General features: G+C 46.6%; 1 protein-coding gene across 5 annotated transcripts in view; it reads left to right on the forward strand.

The window, feature by feature from the left end:
• The window catches only part of KCNQ2 (potassium voltage-gated channel subfamily Q member 2), a 151,885-nt gene that overhangs the window by 117,994 nt on the left and 19,662 nt on the right, over positions 1-14,229 (forward strand). For 3 of the 5 annotated variants that reach the window (XM_083507452.1, XM_083507455.1, XM_083507457.1), the window contains one exon: positions 11,362-11,585. In XM_083507452.1, the coding sequence (XP_083363578.1) occupies positions 11,362-11,585 (224 nt within the window). Of the gene's footprint in view, positions 1-4,731; positions 4,786-11,361; positions 11,586-14,229 lie in introns of all 5 variants that reach the window. The other 2 variants (XM_083507454.1, XM_083507456.1) reach the window with 1 other exon arrangement.

Raw genomic sequence — 14,229 nt, forward strand, 5'->3', positions numbered from 1 at the left:
AAGATACAATTTAGTAATCAATTTACAATTTAGTAAAGTGTTGTAACCAAATTATTAGCGTGAAGTGTTGCTTTAAGGTTGCCAGATTTTCCTGTTCACAACACAGGGGACCTTTGCTTCCTATTATTATAGTCAGCATAACCTTGAGTGAAAGCAATAACAGAACCAGTTTAAACCAGCTGTACTCAGCTTCTCTGAAGGAATAACCAAAACATCGGGAACCTTCTGCTTGTTTCTAGGCGGAACAGAAGCTTGTTGTTAGCTAGAAACTTCCAGCTTGCACCAGCTTGTATCACACAGAGAAGCTTCCAGAACCCTCTTGAATTGAATAGAATAGGAAAGATCTCTACACTTTAAGCCAGTACTTTCTGTACCCAAAAAATTTGCAAACTGACGTGTGGCATTCTGTCCATTAGCTCACACACACACTCTCAACCCCCTGCGCTCACCATATAGTGCAGGGGGCGGCAAAGTTTTTGTGGCTTGGGCCGGTTCACGGTCCCACAGACGCCACGGTGGGCCGGAGTGCGCGCACATGCACAAACGCATGCACAAATGCTATTTCTGGCACGGAGGAGGTGTGCTCTGCTTCCTATTGGCTGCAGGAGCTTCCTTCAGCCAATGGGAAGCCAGCCAGCGTTGCGGAAGGTGGTCTCTGCTCTGCTCCGTGCCAGTTTAGCGCGGCACACGGGAGCTGACTGAGCGGGCAATGGGGGTCCATGCGCTGGTTAAACAACCCCCATGGGCTGCTTGTGGTTCGTGAGCCTTAGGTTGATGACCCCTGATGTACTGCTAAAAGCCAGAAAGCAAACAACAGGCGTGTCCTTGCCTTTTTTCCTATCCCAATGGGTATGATAACAGGTGACAAAGGGCTTTGCTTCTTAATTCCGGGCACAATTCAAAGTGTTGGTGCTGACCTTTAAAGCCCTAAAGGGCCTCAGTCCTGTATACCTGAAGGAGCGTCTCCACCCCCATCGTTCTGCCCAGACACTGAGGTCCAGCGCCGAGGGCCTTCTGGCGGTTCCCTCGCTGCGAGAAGTGAGGTTACAGGGAACCAGGCAGAGGGCCTTCTTGGTAGTGGCGCCCGCCCTGTGGAACGCCCTCCCAGCAGATGCCAAGGCAATAAACAACTATTTTACTTTTAAAAGACAACTGAAGGTGGCCCTGTTTAGGGAAGTTTTTAATGTCTGATGCTGTATTGTTTTTAATATTCAGTTGGAAGCCACCCAGAGTGGCTGGGGAAACCTAGCCAGATGGGCGGGGTATAAGTAATAAATTATTATTATTATTAAATTATTATTTCAGAATGGGGAAGGCTGTGCTGATGGCCCCTCATAAAATAAAATCCCTGCATGGGGAATGCTTGCACATTACAAAGAGGGATGCACTGGAACTATTCTTTGTAGTCTCTGTTTATTTTTACTTATGGGGTGTAAATAAATTATTATTATTATTATTATTATTATTATTATTATTATTAACCTTGCCATTTGATTACTTCATGCACAGGGAGCTTGTCACTCTAGGAGTGCTTGAAAATGTCCACCCAGGTGGTTTTTCTTTACAGCAGGGGTCCCAACCCGCAGACTGGGGGCTTTAGGCAGCCCCCAAGCTCTTTCTGTGTGGTCCCAAAGTTGCTTGGATGCTGCTGTGACGCTCCTGGCTCCCCGCCCCCCACAGACTTGCACTGCTCCTTCAGGCCCCAAGCAGCACCATCTACTGCTGCTCTCCTCTCCTTTTCCTATCATTTCCTGAAGAAACACACGGGCTTCGTTGTTTCTTCTGGTCTCACCACTATTATGGTGCCTATCTGAAATCTTGCAAGAGCCTCCCAGACCCCAGTAAGCAAATCTGACAGCTTAAAAGCTCTTTCCATGCTGGGAAAACCCTGTGCAAAAAAAAGAAGAAGAAAGAGCTTTTAAGCTCTCCACCTTCCATGCCTTTTATTTGTGTGATTTCAACCGGCCGACCTTCAAATGCATAAAGTTGAAATCGCACATGTTAAATGCATACAAGGTGTGATTGCACTGTATGTTCGAAAATGGATTTAGTTCAGGTTAGCATTTCTGCATTGGTCTTTGACCTTAATCACATTAGTAAAGGTAAAGGGACCCCTGACCATTAGGTCCAGTTGTGACTGATTCTGGGGTTGCAGCGCTCATCTCGCTTTATTAACCGAGGGATCCTGCGTACAGCTTCCGGGTCATGTGGCCAGCATGACTAAGCTGCTTCTGGCGAACCAGAGCAGCGCACGGAAACACCGTTTACCATCGTGGGGATTCGAACCGCCAACCTTCTGATCGGCAAGTCCTAGGCTCTGTGGTTTAACCCACAGTGCCACCCGCGTCCTAATCACATTAGTACCACATTCCAAAAACAGTGCATGGTGGTTTATTTGGAGTAGACCCATTGAAGTCAATGGACTTAAGTAACTTAAGACAGGTAGAAAATGTACAGAATATCACCACTCACCCACTCCAAATAGAAAGGTCTACTTCTGTGCTCCTGAAGTGATATGATTGCATATAAATTGAATTTGTGATATAGGCAGAATGCTAAGATTTCCCTTGCCCTATTTTGAGAAATTGCTGGGGGCAGAATGGACTCCACTTATCTTTCAGTGCAGGGCCAGCCCTCCTGTGAGGCGAGATGAGGCAGCCGCCTTAGGCGGCAGGATCTACAGATGCAGCAGATCCCCATATAGATCTTTTTTCCCTCCCATCTTCCCGATGTAGATCTTCACTCACCCTTTCTTCCTTGGTGGTGAGAGGGGTGCCATTTTGCAGTTTGCCTCAGGTGCCTAAATGTCTCGGGCTGGCTATTCTTCAGTGTATGTTAGTTTCCCTTTCCCCATCCATTTCAATAGGGGCAGATTGCTTTTAGCGCAGGGGTTGCCAACATGGTGCTGTCCAGATGTTAGTGGACTACAACTCCCATCATCCCCAGCCAGCATGGTTGGTAGTCAGGGATGATGGGAGTTGTAGTCCAACAGCTTCTAGAAGTACGCTATGTCAGCTAACCCCAGCTTAGTAAATCAAATGCAATTTAAATTAATAATAATAAAAAATTGTGTGGGGGGGAGGTGAAACACCACAGGGCAACTGACCCTGCCCCCGCCAAATTGGTGATAATCTGAGGTAGTTTGGGTTTGCTGAAAAAGTTCTAGAATCATTTCAAATGGCAGTCTCATCAGCATAGGAAAATTAATAGGAATACATGGGGTTGTGAGAGAATTCTGGTTCCTGGCAGGGGATGCTGTAGATTAAGGTTTTAACCATTCCCTCCAGAGATTGGGGGCAGAAGGAGCTGCGGATGGACTTGTGGTCGGGCTGTTGATGAAAATGTCAACTGATAGAGGCAGCCCTTCCGTTTGTTTTTAAACCCCTCGTCCTATTGGGGATGCCTGCAGGAGACTCGCGGAATCTGTGTCTGTTAGTCTGGCCCCGTGCCAGGAAACCCCTAGCCTACTGTATTTGACAAGTGGTCTTGTTCTTTCAAGAAGAGACACCTATGGTGCTTTGCCAGGAAAACGGAGCCGGGTGTTTTCGAGAAAGAGAGGGCGGATTCCGTTTGAACTTGCAGCGGAGGTTGCCGAGCAGAAGGAGCGATGCTCAGCATCCCTTCTGGTACTGGAACGGAAGCGTTGCGCTGCCAAGTTCAAGTCACCATTCCTCCCTGCCCCCTCCCCAGCGCAAGCCAAAGAGGCTACCCCCTTCTGCATTTTAAATGTGGCCGAGAGGTTGCTAATGGTACTGAGCCGGCTCTCAGGGTGTGCCCTCTTGACTTATTAAAACAGCTCATTTGGGGTGGAAAAGAAGAGAAAAGAAGGTGGATCGTTGGGCCAAAGCAGATGTTGTAAGAGACAGAGAATCACACGTTTCCACAAAAAGAAAGGGCAATAGTGGCAGAGCTGTGGCAGGTCTGGGTCATGTATAGTGGCTCATGCATAAATGCACCTGCTCATTTGATTGATAGCACAATGAGCACCTCTGCCTTGTTCTTTTCTGTGGGTGAAATTCACACCTTTTAGGCTTAGTGCTTAAAACATTGGAGAAAAGATGCCAAATGCCAACGAAAAACACTAATAACTAATACTTAGAAGGGACAAATAAAAATGGCAAAATAAGAGCAGAGATGGAATACATAATACAGTTGAATTCATTGGGAAGCTATCTCTGTTAAGTTTTGCTGGCTGAATAAGTAGATCTTTGCAAGGATTGGGAAATGGTGATAATTAATATCTGGGAGAAACTGCAGAATTCAGAGTAACTTGAGAGCAAATCTTGACGATATAGATTTAAAGAAAAGGGAAAGTATCTCTGCTTCTCCCTCCAATGCGTTGGGAGGTGGAAAGTGCCAGTTTTTAGCAAGCATGGAAAATGGCAAGATTAATATTTGGGAGGCGGGAAATCACAATGAAAATTTTCCTAATTGATTTGAGAAACATTTTCAAGGGCTCCGTGTGCCGTTAGAGATTCTGCGGCCGAGGAAGACATTTCTGATGCAGAAGGGACTGTTTGTAGAGTTATTTTTTATTGCAAAGCTGTCCCCAAATCACATTTTTATTGCGCTTTGCTTTTGACGGAAGACAAAACAAAAAACCTCCCCATCCTGGCTCCATAATATCCCCGATGAATGTGTCCCTTCCACATCACTTTCTGCAGTTGATCAAAGTTTCCTGTTTGGCATGAGCCCTCTGGTCTAATTTCTCTACTCTCCCCTCATTTCCAGTCAAAGCAATCCGTCCAGAAAGTCACTTTGTGGATGCTGCTCAGGAAACTCTAGGTACCACGGGAATCGCTTTGCACTGAACTAATCCAAAGCTGCACGGCTCATCCTCTCTCTTTTCTGTCTCTTTCTTTCCCCTGCCGCCTTCTGTTCTGACCACTCATCTGCTTAATAGAGGTGCAAAGGGAGGCCCTCCAGAATGTCCTCTGATGGCCAGCCGACATCCCCTGCTTCTGTGTTTCCCCAATGAGACCAAGTGCGGAAACCGCAAGGTGTAATCTTGCCTTAGTCAGAGTCTTTCTTAGCAAGCTAATAAGGTTAATAGTGACAAAAGAGACCGGGTATTCGGGGAAAACACTACCTGGGAAAATAAAACAAACCCTGAAAAACGACATCCCTCACAACTTGGGGTCTCCCAGTTTATTATTAAATAATTTGAATTTGGAAGTATGTATATTGATTGTATCGTAAGCCCGCTGGACTGAATACATGTGAATGGGCTTCTCCTTCATAGCTCTGGATTAGTGGCATTTAAAAACATAACATGGCTTTTCCAGCACTTCTACTATGCAGTCACAGACCACTAATCTTCCGCACATTGTAGCTACAAGACCCCTAACTGCCTAACTGCAAGTACCACTGAGCAAGATTTGGGCATTGATGGAGAGTGGGAACTCAGATGACTGAATCCCAGATTCCAGTTCCTGCAGCATCTCTTATCCGTCTGTCTCTGTGACAGTTAAATCAGCTTGAAAGACTTTGCGGCCATGTGTCTTCTCTTAGGGCTATTCAACTACTAATTCTTCCCTCTGCATGCTTTGGACAGTGGACTCATCTTTTATTTTTTGCACTTAAGTGTGGACTTGGCCAGTGCAAGGCTGATTTAGAATGCCACAGGATGCTTGCGAAATGTAGTTGATGTTTGTCAATTGCAAAATGTGATCTGTTTGTCCGTTTTTGGAATCCAATCCAGCTCCTAAAACCATCAGTCTTTCGTTTCTAAGATGCCAGAGCTCTGTTAAGTATCCCACCCTTCAGAGGCAAGAGGCTACCACCACAATCCTATGTATTGAATACATTGGACTTACTCCCACGTAAATAGTTATTGAATTGCAACCTGCATTAGGAAGATAAGTTTGGGTTCACAACTTGGGTTGTATGATGCTTAGGGTTACTTTGCACGCAGTATGATTATTAGAATCATTAGAATCATTAGAATCATTAGAATCATTAGAATCATTAGAATCATTAGAATCATTTCCCACAGTCTCTTTGAATATTCAGGATAAAATTGTGGTTTTTAAGAGTTTAAGTGATAAGCTACGGTAATGTGCTGGTACTTTGGAATTAGTCCTCCTGAAGGGAACTGACAACACTAGCAGTTGGTGAGAGCAAAAAGAAAAATCAGATAGTGTGCTTCTCCAAAATGCAAGTAAAATTCAGGGGAATCCTTAGTAGAGTGATGGTAGAGAGAGAACTAAAAGGTTCCCTGAGATGTTGTGCAGAGAGATGCAGCCCTATGAGAGAGATTTTGCAAGAAAGTGAAACCAAAAGCAGCCAACATTTTGTATTATGTAAAGCATCTCAGAGCCAAGAGCAAAATTCATTTGCTGTGCACTTTGAGCAGATCTCGAAGGCATGATTCATATATGTATATATAAACCTAGCAGGAGCAATGCCATCCATGTTGCATCTTTTCTCTCAGCTTCACTTAATCCTTGAGGTGTTGTCATATTGTGCGTTTTCCTACACACACACACACACACACACACACACACCCTTAAATGACAGCCAGCCAGTGATGTGTAGAACGAAACATGCAATATGGCAACATCCCGAAAAATGTTTCACAAAACATTGTTTCGCCCTAATATTGGCTGGAGCAGGATACCAGAAGGTGCCAGAAGCTTTTGCACTTAATGATTCATCTTTTAAATACATCATTTAGGGTAGCAACACACTAAAGCATAGATCCTGCATAGATTTCCTCTTCCTTTCCTTATGTCAGGGATGGGGAGACCTTTTCAGCTTAAGGGCTTCATACTCTTCTATGAAACCTTCTGAGGGCCTCATGTGAGTAAGTTGGGGCCACAGGCAAAAGAGGGTGGGCCAATGTAAATGTTACCTTTGCATGGTAGGCTAGTTTCTGCAGACCCTTTTTGCAGACCCTCCAAGTGACCCTATTTTCCAGGGACATTCCCGGATTTACAGAAGCCATCCCAGTTTCTGATTTGATCCCAGAATGTCCCACTTTTCCTTAAAACATCCCTATTTTCATTGGAGAAATGTTGGAGGGTATGGAGTTATGCATGACCAGAATTAAGTTTGATGAGGTCCTAAGCTACTGAAGGTAATAGGGCCCTTTATATGTCCAGCCGTCCTTTGTCAACAACAAATTGTCGCTGTTTTTTGTGTTGAACATATGCTATATGGTAATTTATGGACTTAATAGGTATCTAAAGCCATTTGCACATGCAGAATGTAGGCACCCTATATATAGAAATTAGCAAACCAGTGATCTTTTAGGGAGCAGGCTAGCAGGTGGGGCCCATGACGTACATCATAGGAGCCTACACAACACAAATCACTGTTGCTGCATGTAGGTATGTATTTTATTTGTTTTTATCTTCTATTTTGGATATGTACATCCAGGTTTTTTCTTTATTTTTTTTGGGGCCCCCCAAGAGAGTGGGGTCCTAAGCTATAGCTTGTTTAGCTTGTATGTAAATCTGTCACTGCCTGTCACTCAGCCAGATTGCCAGTTGCGTCGCTAGAATGAGACACAACATCGCACAAGTGACGTCAGCGAGCATTTCAAATATTCTGATTATTTCTGCTTTTAGATATTTTTATTTATTGAATTGATTTTTTTTTTGGGGGGGCAGCTGCTCCCTGCCTCCCAGGCTACACCCATGGTGGGCTTGAGCCACACATTGGGTAAAAGATTTCTGCAATTCAGGGGGTTGGACTAGATGACCCTTGCGGTCCCTTCCAGTTCTAGGATTCTGTGACTTTGTATAGATGGAGCCATGCTCCTGAATCAGCTGCAAATGCCTGCCATTGTCCCACCTCCTTTCTGGTTCCGAACTTGTTCCCCTGTAGAAATTTCCCTGCATGTTGCAGCTGCTTGATTTGGAAAACAGGTCCCTGGCTGAAGGAAAACCTTAACACAGCGGGGGTGTGGGGGTGGGTCTGCCTCTGTCCTTAGAGACTTGTTTGTTTTCCATTACACCAGGAGGTTTGTGTGGGGGGGAAAAGTTCCTTTTCATTATGAGTAATGGGCTTTCAGGGACTGCGTTTCAGTGCATTAGCAGTTCCCCATAATTAATGTAAGATTTTATTTTAAAAGCATAACCAAGCACAGTGAGAGGTTACTAAACAATTCCTGAAGGGAAAGGCGGGCAGCTGCAGAAATAAAAGCCTCTATTATAGTCGCTTCGGGAAAGACCTTGGTTTTATTTTTATTTAATATTTTATTTATTTTTTGAAAAGCGTTTATCAAAAATGTTAACTTATTTATTTATTTATTTCCCCACTCTTGAAGGGGGGGGGGAGAAAGGCTTACAGAGCAGCTTGCAGATATCAATTAAAAAAAGACCGTCCCTGCCTTCAGGCGACACAAAAAGAAAAGGGGAGGAGGAGGGTGGAGGAACAAAGCAAACTCTGGGCTTAAGTCTTTGCTGTCAGTGGCGTAGCGTGGGGGGTGCCAGGGGTGCCGGCCGCATCGGGCGCAACATTTGGGGGGGCGCGTTTGGCCGGCCCTCCTCGAGGGAGCAGGAACCCCACTGTCCTCGGACCTCCTCCGAAGGCTGGCGGTGGGGCGGAGAGACCTCCTCCCGCCGCCAGCCTTCAGAAGGCTGCTCCGAAGCCTGGCGGTGGGGCGGAGAGACCTTCTCCCCGCGCCAGCCTTCGGAAGGCTGCTCCAAAGCCTGGCGGTGGGGCGGAGAGACCTTCTCCCCGCGCCAGCCTTCGGAAGGCTGCTCCGAAGCCTGGCGGTGGGGCGGAGAGACCTTCTCCCCGCGCCAGCCTTCAGAAGGCTGCTCCGAAGCCTGGCGGTGGGACGGAGAGACCTTCTCCCCGCGCCAGCCTTCGGATGGCTGTCCTGAAGACTTGTGGTGGGAGCAGTGGCGTAGCGTGGGGGTGCAGGGGGGCCTGCTGCACCTGGCACAACATCTGGGGGGGGGCACGGAAGAGACTCGAGGGCTAAAATCCATGGGTTAGGGGGCGCAAATTACTTGCCTTGCCCCGGGTGCTGAGAACCCACGCTACGCCACTGTTTGCTATATAGGGTTCTTGTAGCGATCAGCTGAAATGGAAAGTTCAGATGTTACGGAAAAATCTAGGTGTGAGGCTGCTCAGTCACCCAGCTCGTCGGGCAGAGCCCGCGGGTCCCTGCGGAATAAAGGAAGGAGTCCAGCTACCAACCGGAGCAAATAGCTGTAGACCAAAGTTTATTGTGCAATAGGTTCAAAGAGCAAATTTGAACCCCGAGGATGAGGTGGCAAAGACTTTTAAAACTTTCCCACCATATCCCAGGATACAGTTCGTATAACATCATTGCTACATCACTGACATATCACAAAAGGGGAGGGGTTAACCTTGGCAAACATGTCCAGACAAGTGCTTGGTACAAGATTAGCATAAGCAGACATGGCAGGGCAAGACTCAGATATAAGATTAGCATAGACAAATATGTCTTAAGTACCCACCACCCAAAAGTACAATAGAAGTTCCTTTGCATGTCTGGAGCCTGAGGTGAGTCAGGTGATGAGATTTGGCTTCCTTTGGCTAACAATGAGCCCAGCAATTGTCACCTCTGGGAACTTCCTGGAGTCCTTTTTCAAGGGGAAAATAGCTTTGAAATGGAGGAAACTGGGAAAGGAGGTGATTTTATATTATTTGTAAAGCTAGGTAACTTCCCTGAGCTGTCAAGTTGAAAGGATACGTTCAGGCATAATATTTGTAATATTTAACTTTAAAGATGTGCCCCCCCCGGTAATTTCCATAACAAAGGACAGGAGGAGTTGCTGGTCAATCACCTGAGCTGATGGAGAGCTCCTGTGGTCTCACCTCTTCCTCTTCAGCAGCCTTATGGAAGCGGGTCTTGCTAGGTGAAAGCGAGGAAGGAGCCTGATCAGTATATAATGAAAGCCTTGTCTCTTGTCCGGTCAGCAATGAAGCAGCAACGATGAAACGTGAGAGCTTTGATTTCTGGATTTTGGCTCTAGCCTGGCCCCCGACAAAGAGAGTGTGACAGGACCACCTGTACACCCTTGTTCACCTCTAGCATCTTCAAGCCTCTGGGCAGAGATGCGGTACTTCTAAGTATCATGGCTAGTAACCACCAGGAAACATCCTATGTGAATTCATTCTGTCTTCCAGGAAAGGCTTTCATGCTGGTGAACTGTTTAGCACTTAATGTGGTGGTGGTGGGAGGTTAAATAACAGCACAGCTGAATTCTCAGATGCACATAACTCTGGGATTCAACGTTCAGTAATGTAACGTGGGAAATCTGACCCAGAAACCCTCGATGATGGGATTGTGAGCAGGTAGCCTACTTTTTATATGCAGGAAAGCAGATGTTATCAACGTAAAATAGCCTAGCGGATGTTGGTGGAGGTGGGGGAACAGGAAGAAAAGGCAGAAAAGTTGGCGTACAGGAAGATTTGGATATCCTAGGCGCCAGGCGAAAATGTTCCTCTTCAACCGGGCCTTTGGCTGACTAATATTCTACAGCCTTTTAAATGTGTCTGTGGGAAGGGTGGCGGTTATCGTTTTGCTGTTTTGCTTCACTTGTTTTCATGTTTTTATCTTGTAAAACATGGGCAGTATATAAATCTATAAAATACAATAACCATCCTAAAAGATCAAGCTTACAAAATGCCCCTAAATACCTTTGAACTAGGTAGGGCAAAGCCATCCGACAGAATGCATGCATAAAATGCTATGCAATATGGCTGCCTCCTTCTTGGCCGTGACACAGAACTTTGCATGATGGGTAATGAGGCCAGTTGCCCACTTTCGAAGGTCTTCTTCTCCCACTTCACAAAGCAAGTGAGAAAATCAGGAAGGTTTCGAGTCTTGCATCCACATTGTGTTAGCCCGGTTGTTCGATCCAGGCTCTCTAGACTTTGATATTGGCAGAAGTTGTTTCTGTCAGGTACATCTCGGAAGAGTCTTTCTTCACTATCCCCCTCAGACAAGGATACAGGTCCAGATTTTGAATAGTTGAACCTTACCCCCGTTCCCCTGTGTACAACAGCTACCGTACCCCACCGCTCTGTGCCCCTCGCCTTTCCATTTGCCCCTGACAGACCCTCACATCCCAACACCACTTTCTGTTTACTTGTCCATTCCTCATCAACGCTCCTCGATTAACGACCCCCTACTTCATCTCCATCCATCGCCATGGAAACCTTCCCCGAAATTCCTTTTTCCGAACCGGTCTAGTGTTTTAAAAGCCACATCTCACTGCCGCCGCTTCAGCCGCCGCTGCTTTGAAAGACAAATCGATTTTGAATGGCTGAAGGGGAGCCGCCGTGGTGTTTTTGGAGTGACTTCCCCTTGCTTGTCTCCCCCCCTCCCCTTTTTTCTTTTTTTGGTCTCTTGTCTTGGTTTGTCTCTGTGCGCAGTCAAAAGGTCAGCTTGAAAGATCGTGTCTTCTCCAGCCCTCGAGGTGCGGCCACAAAAGGTAAAGGTTCTCCTCAGGCCCAGGGGATACGGAGGTCCCCTAGTGCGGACCAGAGCATCGAAGACAGTCCCAGCAAAGTGCCCAAGAGCTGGAGCTTCGGAGACAGGAGCCGAACCAGGCAGGCTTTCCGCATGAAGGGAGCTGCGTCCCGTCAAAATTCAGAAGGTGAGGCAGCTCAGGGTGCTGTGTTTTATCATGAGTTCATTCTTTGCATTTATAAGCCATGCTTCATCATCATTATCATCATCATCATCATCATCATCATTTTATTTGTATGCTGCCTTTCCATAGTTGAAACCCTGCTCAAAATGGCCTACAACATGACAAGATCTAGATAATTACAAACATAACAAATGTCATAAGCAATAAATAAAGGTAAAGGTAAAGGGACCCCTGACCCTTAGGTCCAGTCGTGGCTGACTCTGGGGTTGCAGAGCTCATCTCACCTTATTGGCCGAGGGAGCCAGCGTACAACTTCCGGGTCATGTGGCCAGCATGACTAAGCCTCTTCTGGCGAACCAGAGCAGTGCACAGAAACGCCATTTACCTTCCTGCTGGAGTGGTACCTATTTATCTACTTGCACTTTGATGTGCTTTCGAACTGCTAGGTTGGCAGGAACTGGGACCAAGCAACGGGAGCTGACCCCGTTGTGGGGATTCGAACCACCAACCCTCTGATTGGCAAGTCCTAGGCTCTGTGGTTTAACCCACAGCACCACTTGCGTCCCTAAGCAATAAATAAAACACATCAAAAAGTACACAACCAAACAATTTCCACATAAATCATAAGATCTAACTCTAAAGATACAATAATAACAATAACAGCAACAAGCTCTCTCAACCCCCCCCCCCCCGTAAACAATGCTCCAGTCCAAGAATCTGTTCAACAGACTCAGCTTTTGTAGTTGGAGTCAGTCCACACTCCACTCTCCCAGGCCAGATGGGAAAAGGCCAGCAAGGCAGGATGCAGGTCTTTCAGATCTCACAGGCAAGATGGTCTTATTTAGAACGACAGATAAAAATGATAAACAATCGAAAAGAGGAGCCCTCTCTGCTTAGCAGCAGCCACCATCCTTGTGAAACCTGTCCGGCCCCACCCTAGGCCAGGTGGAAAGAGGCAAGTGCAGAGCCCTTCAGGCCCTCAGCAGGCAGCCCTCCTCTGAGAGTCCTCCTCCGCTTCTACCCTGCCTGCCCCACCCAGGAGCTCAAGGCAGTGTCAGTGGTTCTCTGCCACTTCATTTAATCCCCACAACCCTGTGCAGCAGAGGTGCCATCTTGTACCCAAGATTGGGCCCCCCCGATGTGTGGTTTCAGCATGTGACGTAACACATGCAACATCACATTGTTGGGAGGAGGCCGAGCATGGAGCCCAGCATGGCACGACTTCTCTCATGTTCAGGAGGAGCCAGCTCCTGAACAATGCCATGCTTGGCTTGGTGATCGGCCTCCTCCGCCCCCTCAACACTGAGGGGGCCTGGCTCTGTGCCAGCCGATTTTGAGGCACCTGAAGACCTACCCCTAGCAGCCAAGTACAACATTCCAAGAGTGAACATGTTTACACAGGGGGAGGAATGTTTGTCCAGCCAGCAAGAAAACTTCCTGTTTCCTTCTGGGCTGGGATAGACTTCCTCTGCATGTGACTAGAGGTGGGTGTGGCCTCACCTGTGCAGGTAACGACAAAAGCACAGAGCAGGGCAGCCATCTCTCTCTCTCTTTGACTACATGCATCAAAGAAGCCACATCTGCTTAGCCAAAGATGCTTCCAGCCAAGAGAGGACAAAGGGACTGTCTCCTTATGAGATAGTTTCCAGGTGTATGTTACTTTTCTAAGCTAAGTCTGGGATCCGATTGTGAACAGAATGTGAGTGAGTAAACCCTTTTTACACTTTTATAAAAGACTGTGTCGTGTCTTTTCTTTTATGAGGGAATAAGGGGAAATTAGCAGAACAGTTATTATAGAGGCTTTAGCGAGCCTGAGCAAACGCATCCGCTGTGAGTTTAAAAGGGGAATGTTACTCTGCTATAAATTGTGAACTTGTTAACAAAAGTTGGAAAGGCTATAATCAAACAATATATCCTCTCCTGCATCCCTGAACATTCCCACACCTAGGAGTTGGCATGCCTGCTGTGAGGTAGGTTAGGCTGAGAGGCAGTGACTGGTGACATCTCTGTGGCGCAAGCCTGGCCTGGGCAGTGTGTGTGGAGGTTCTGGGCTGCCCAGACAACAAGACCCCTCTCTCTGTGTGTACATCCCTTCTGCGTACGCAGGTGTCCAGCAACTCATATCCAGTGGAGCTGTGGGCACGCTATTACCATTAGCAGAGTATCCTCAAGAAGCGAGGCTGTAGGTATTTGGCATTGCGAAAGTTACTTTATTTATCAAAACAACAAACATGGCTGAGTGTGAGCAGCAGCTTCACACATGTCCTGTCCGTCTGAAAGCAGAGAACAAAGAGAGAAAGTACAAAAGCACACAGAACGGAAGTGCAGTGTCTGAGTTCCGTTCTCACACTCCTATCACTATGGAATGTAAACAGTGGATCACGAGATCCAAAAGCAATGAGAGAATGAAATTACTAACACTCTCGGCCTCTCTGATGTGTTCCAAAGGAAAGCAGAGCAAGGCGTTTGTGTTAAGTTGTGGGTGAACATATCAGACGACACAGCGATTCTTCAAACAGCTCTTGTTTATTCAGAGGCCAGAACAGAACTGAGCTGAAGGGTTCAGTCAGCCTGCTTATATAGAGCTCCAGTACAACATAATTGTAACAACTTTCTAAAACTATCCAATCACTGAACGTCACTTTCG

The sequence above is a fragment of the Podarcis liolepis genome (genome assembly GCF_965112155.1).
Source record: "Podarcis liolepis genome assembly, chromosome: 6".
Taxonomy (NCBI): Eukaryota; Metazoa; Chordata; class Lepidosauria; order Squamata; family Lacertidae; genus Podarcis; species Podarcis liolepis.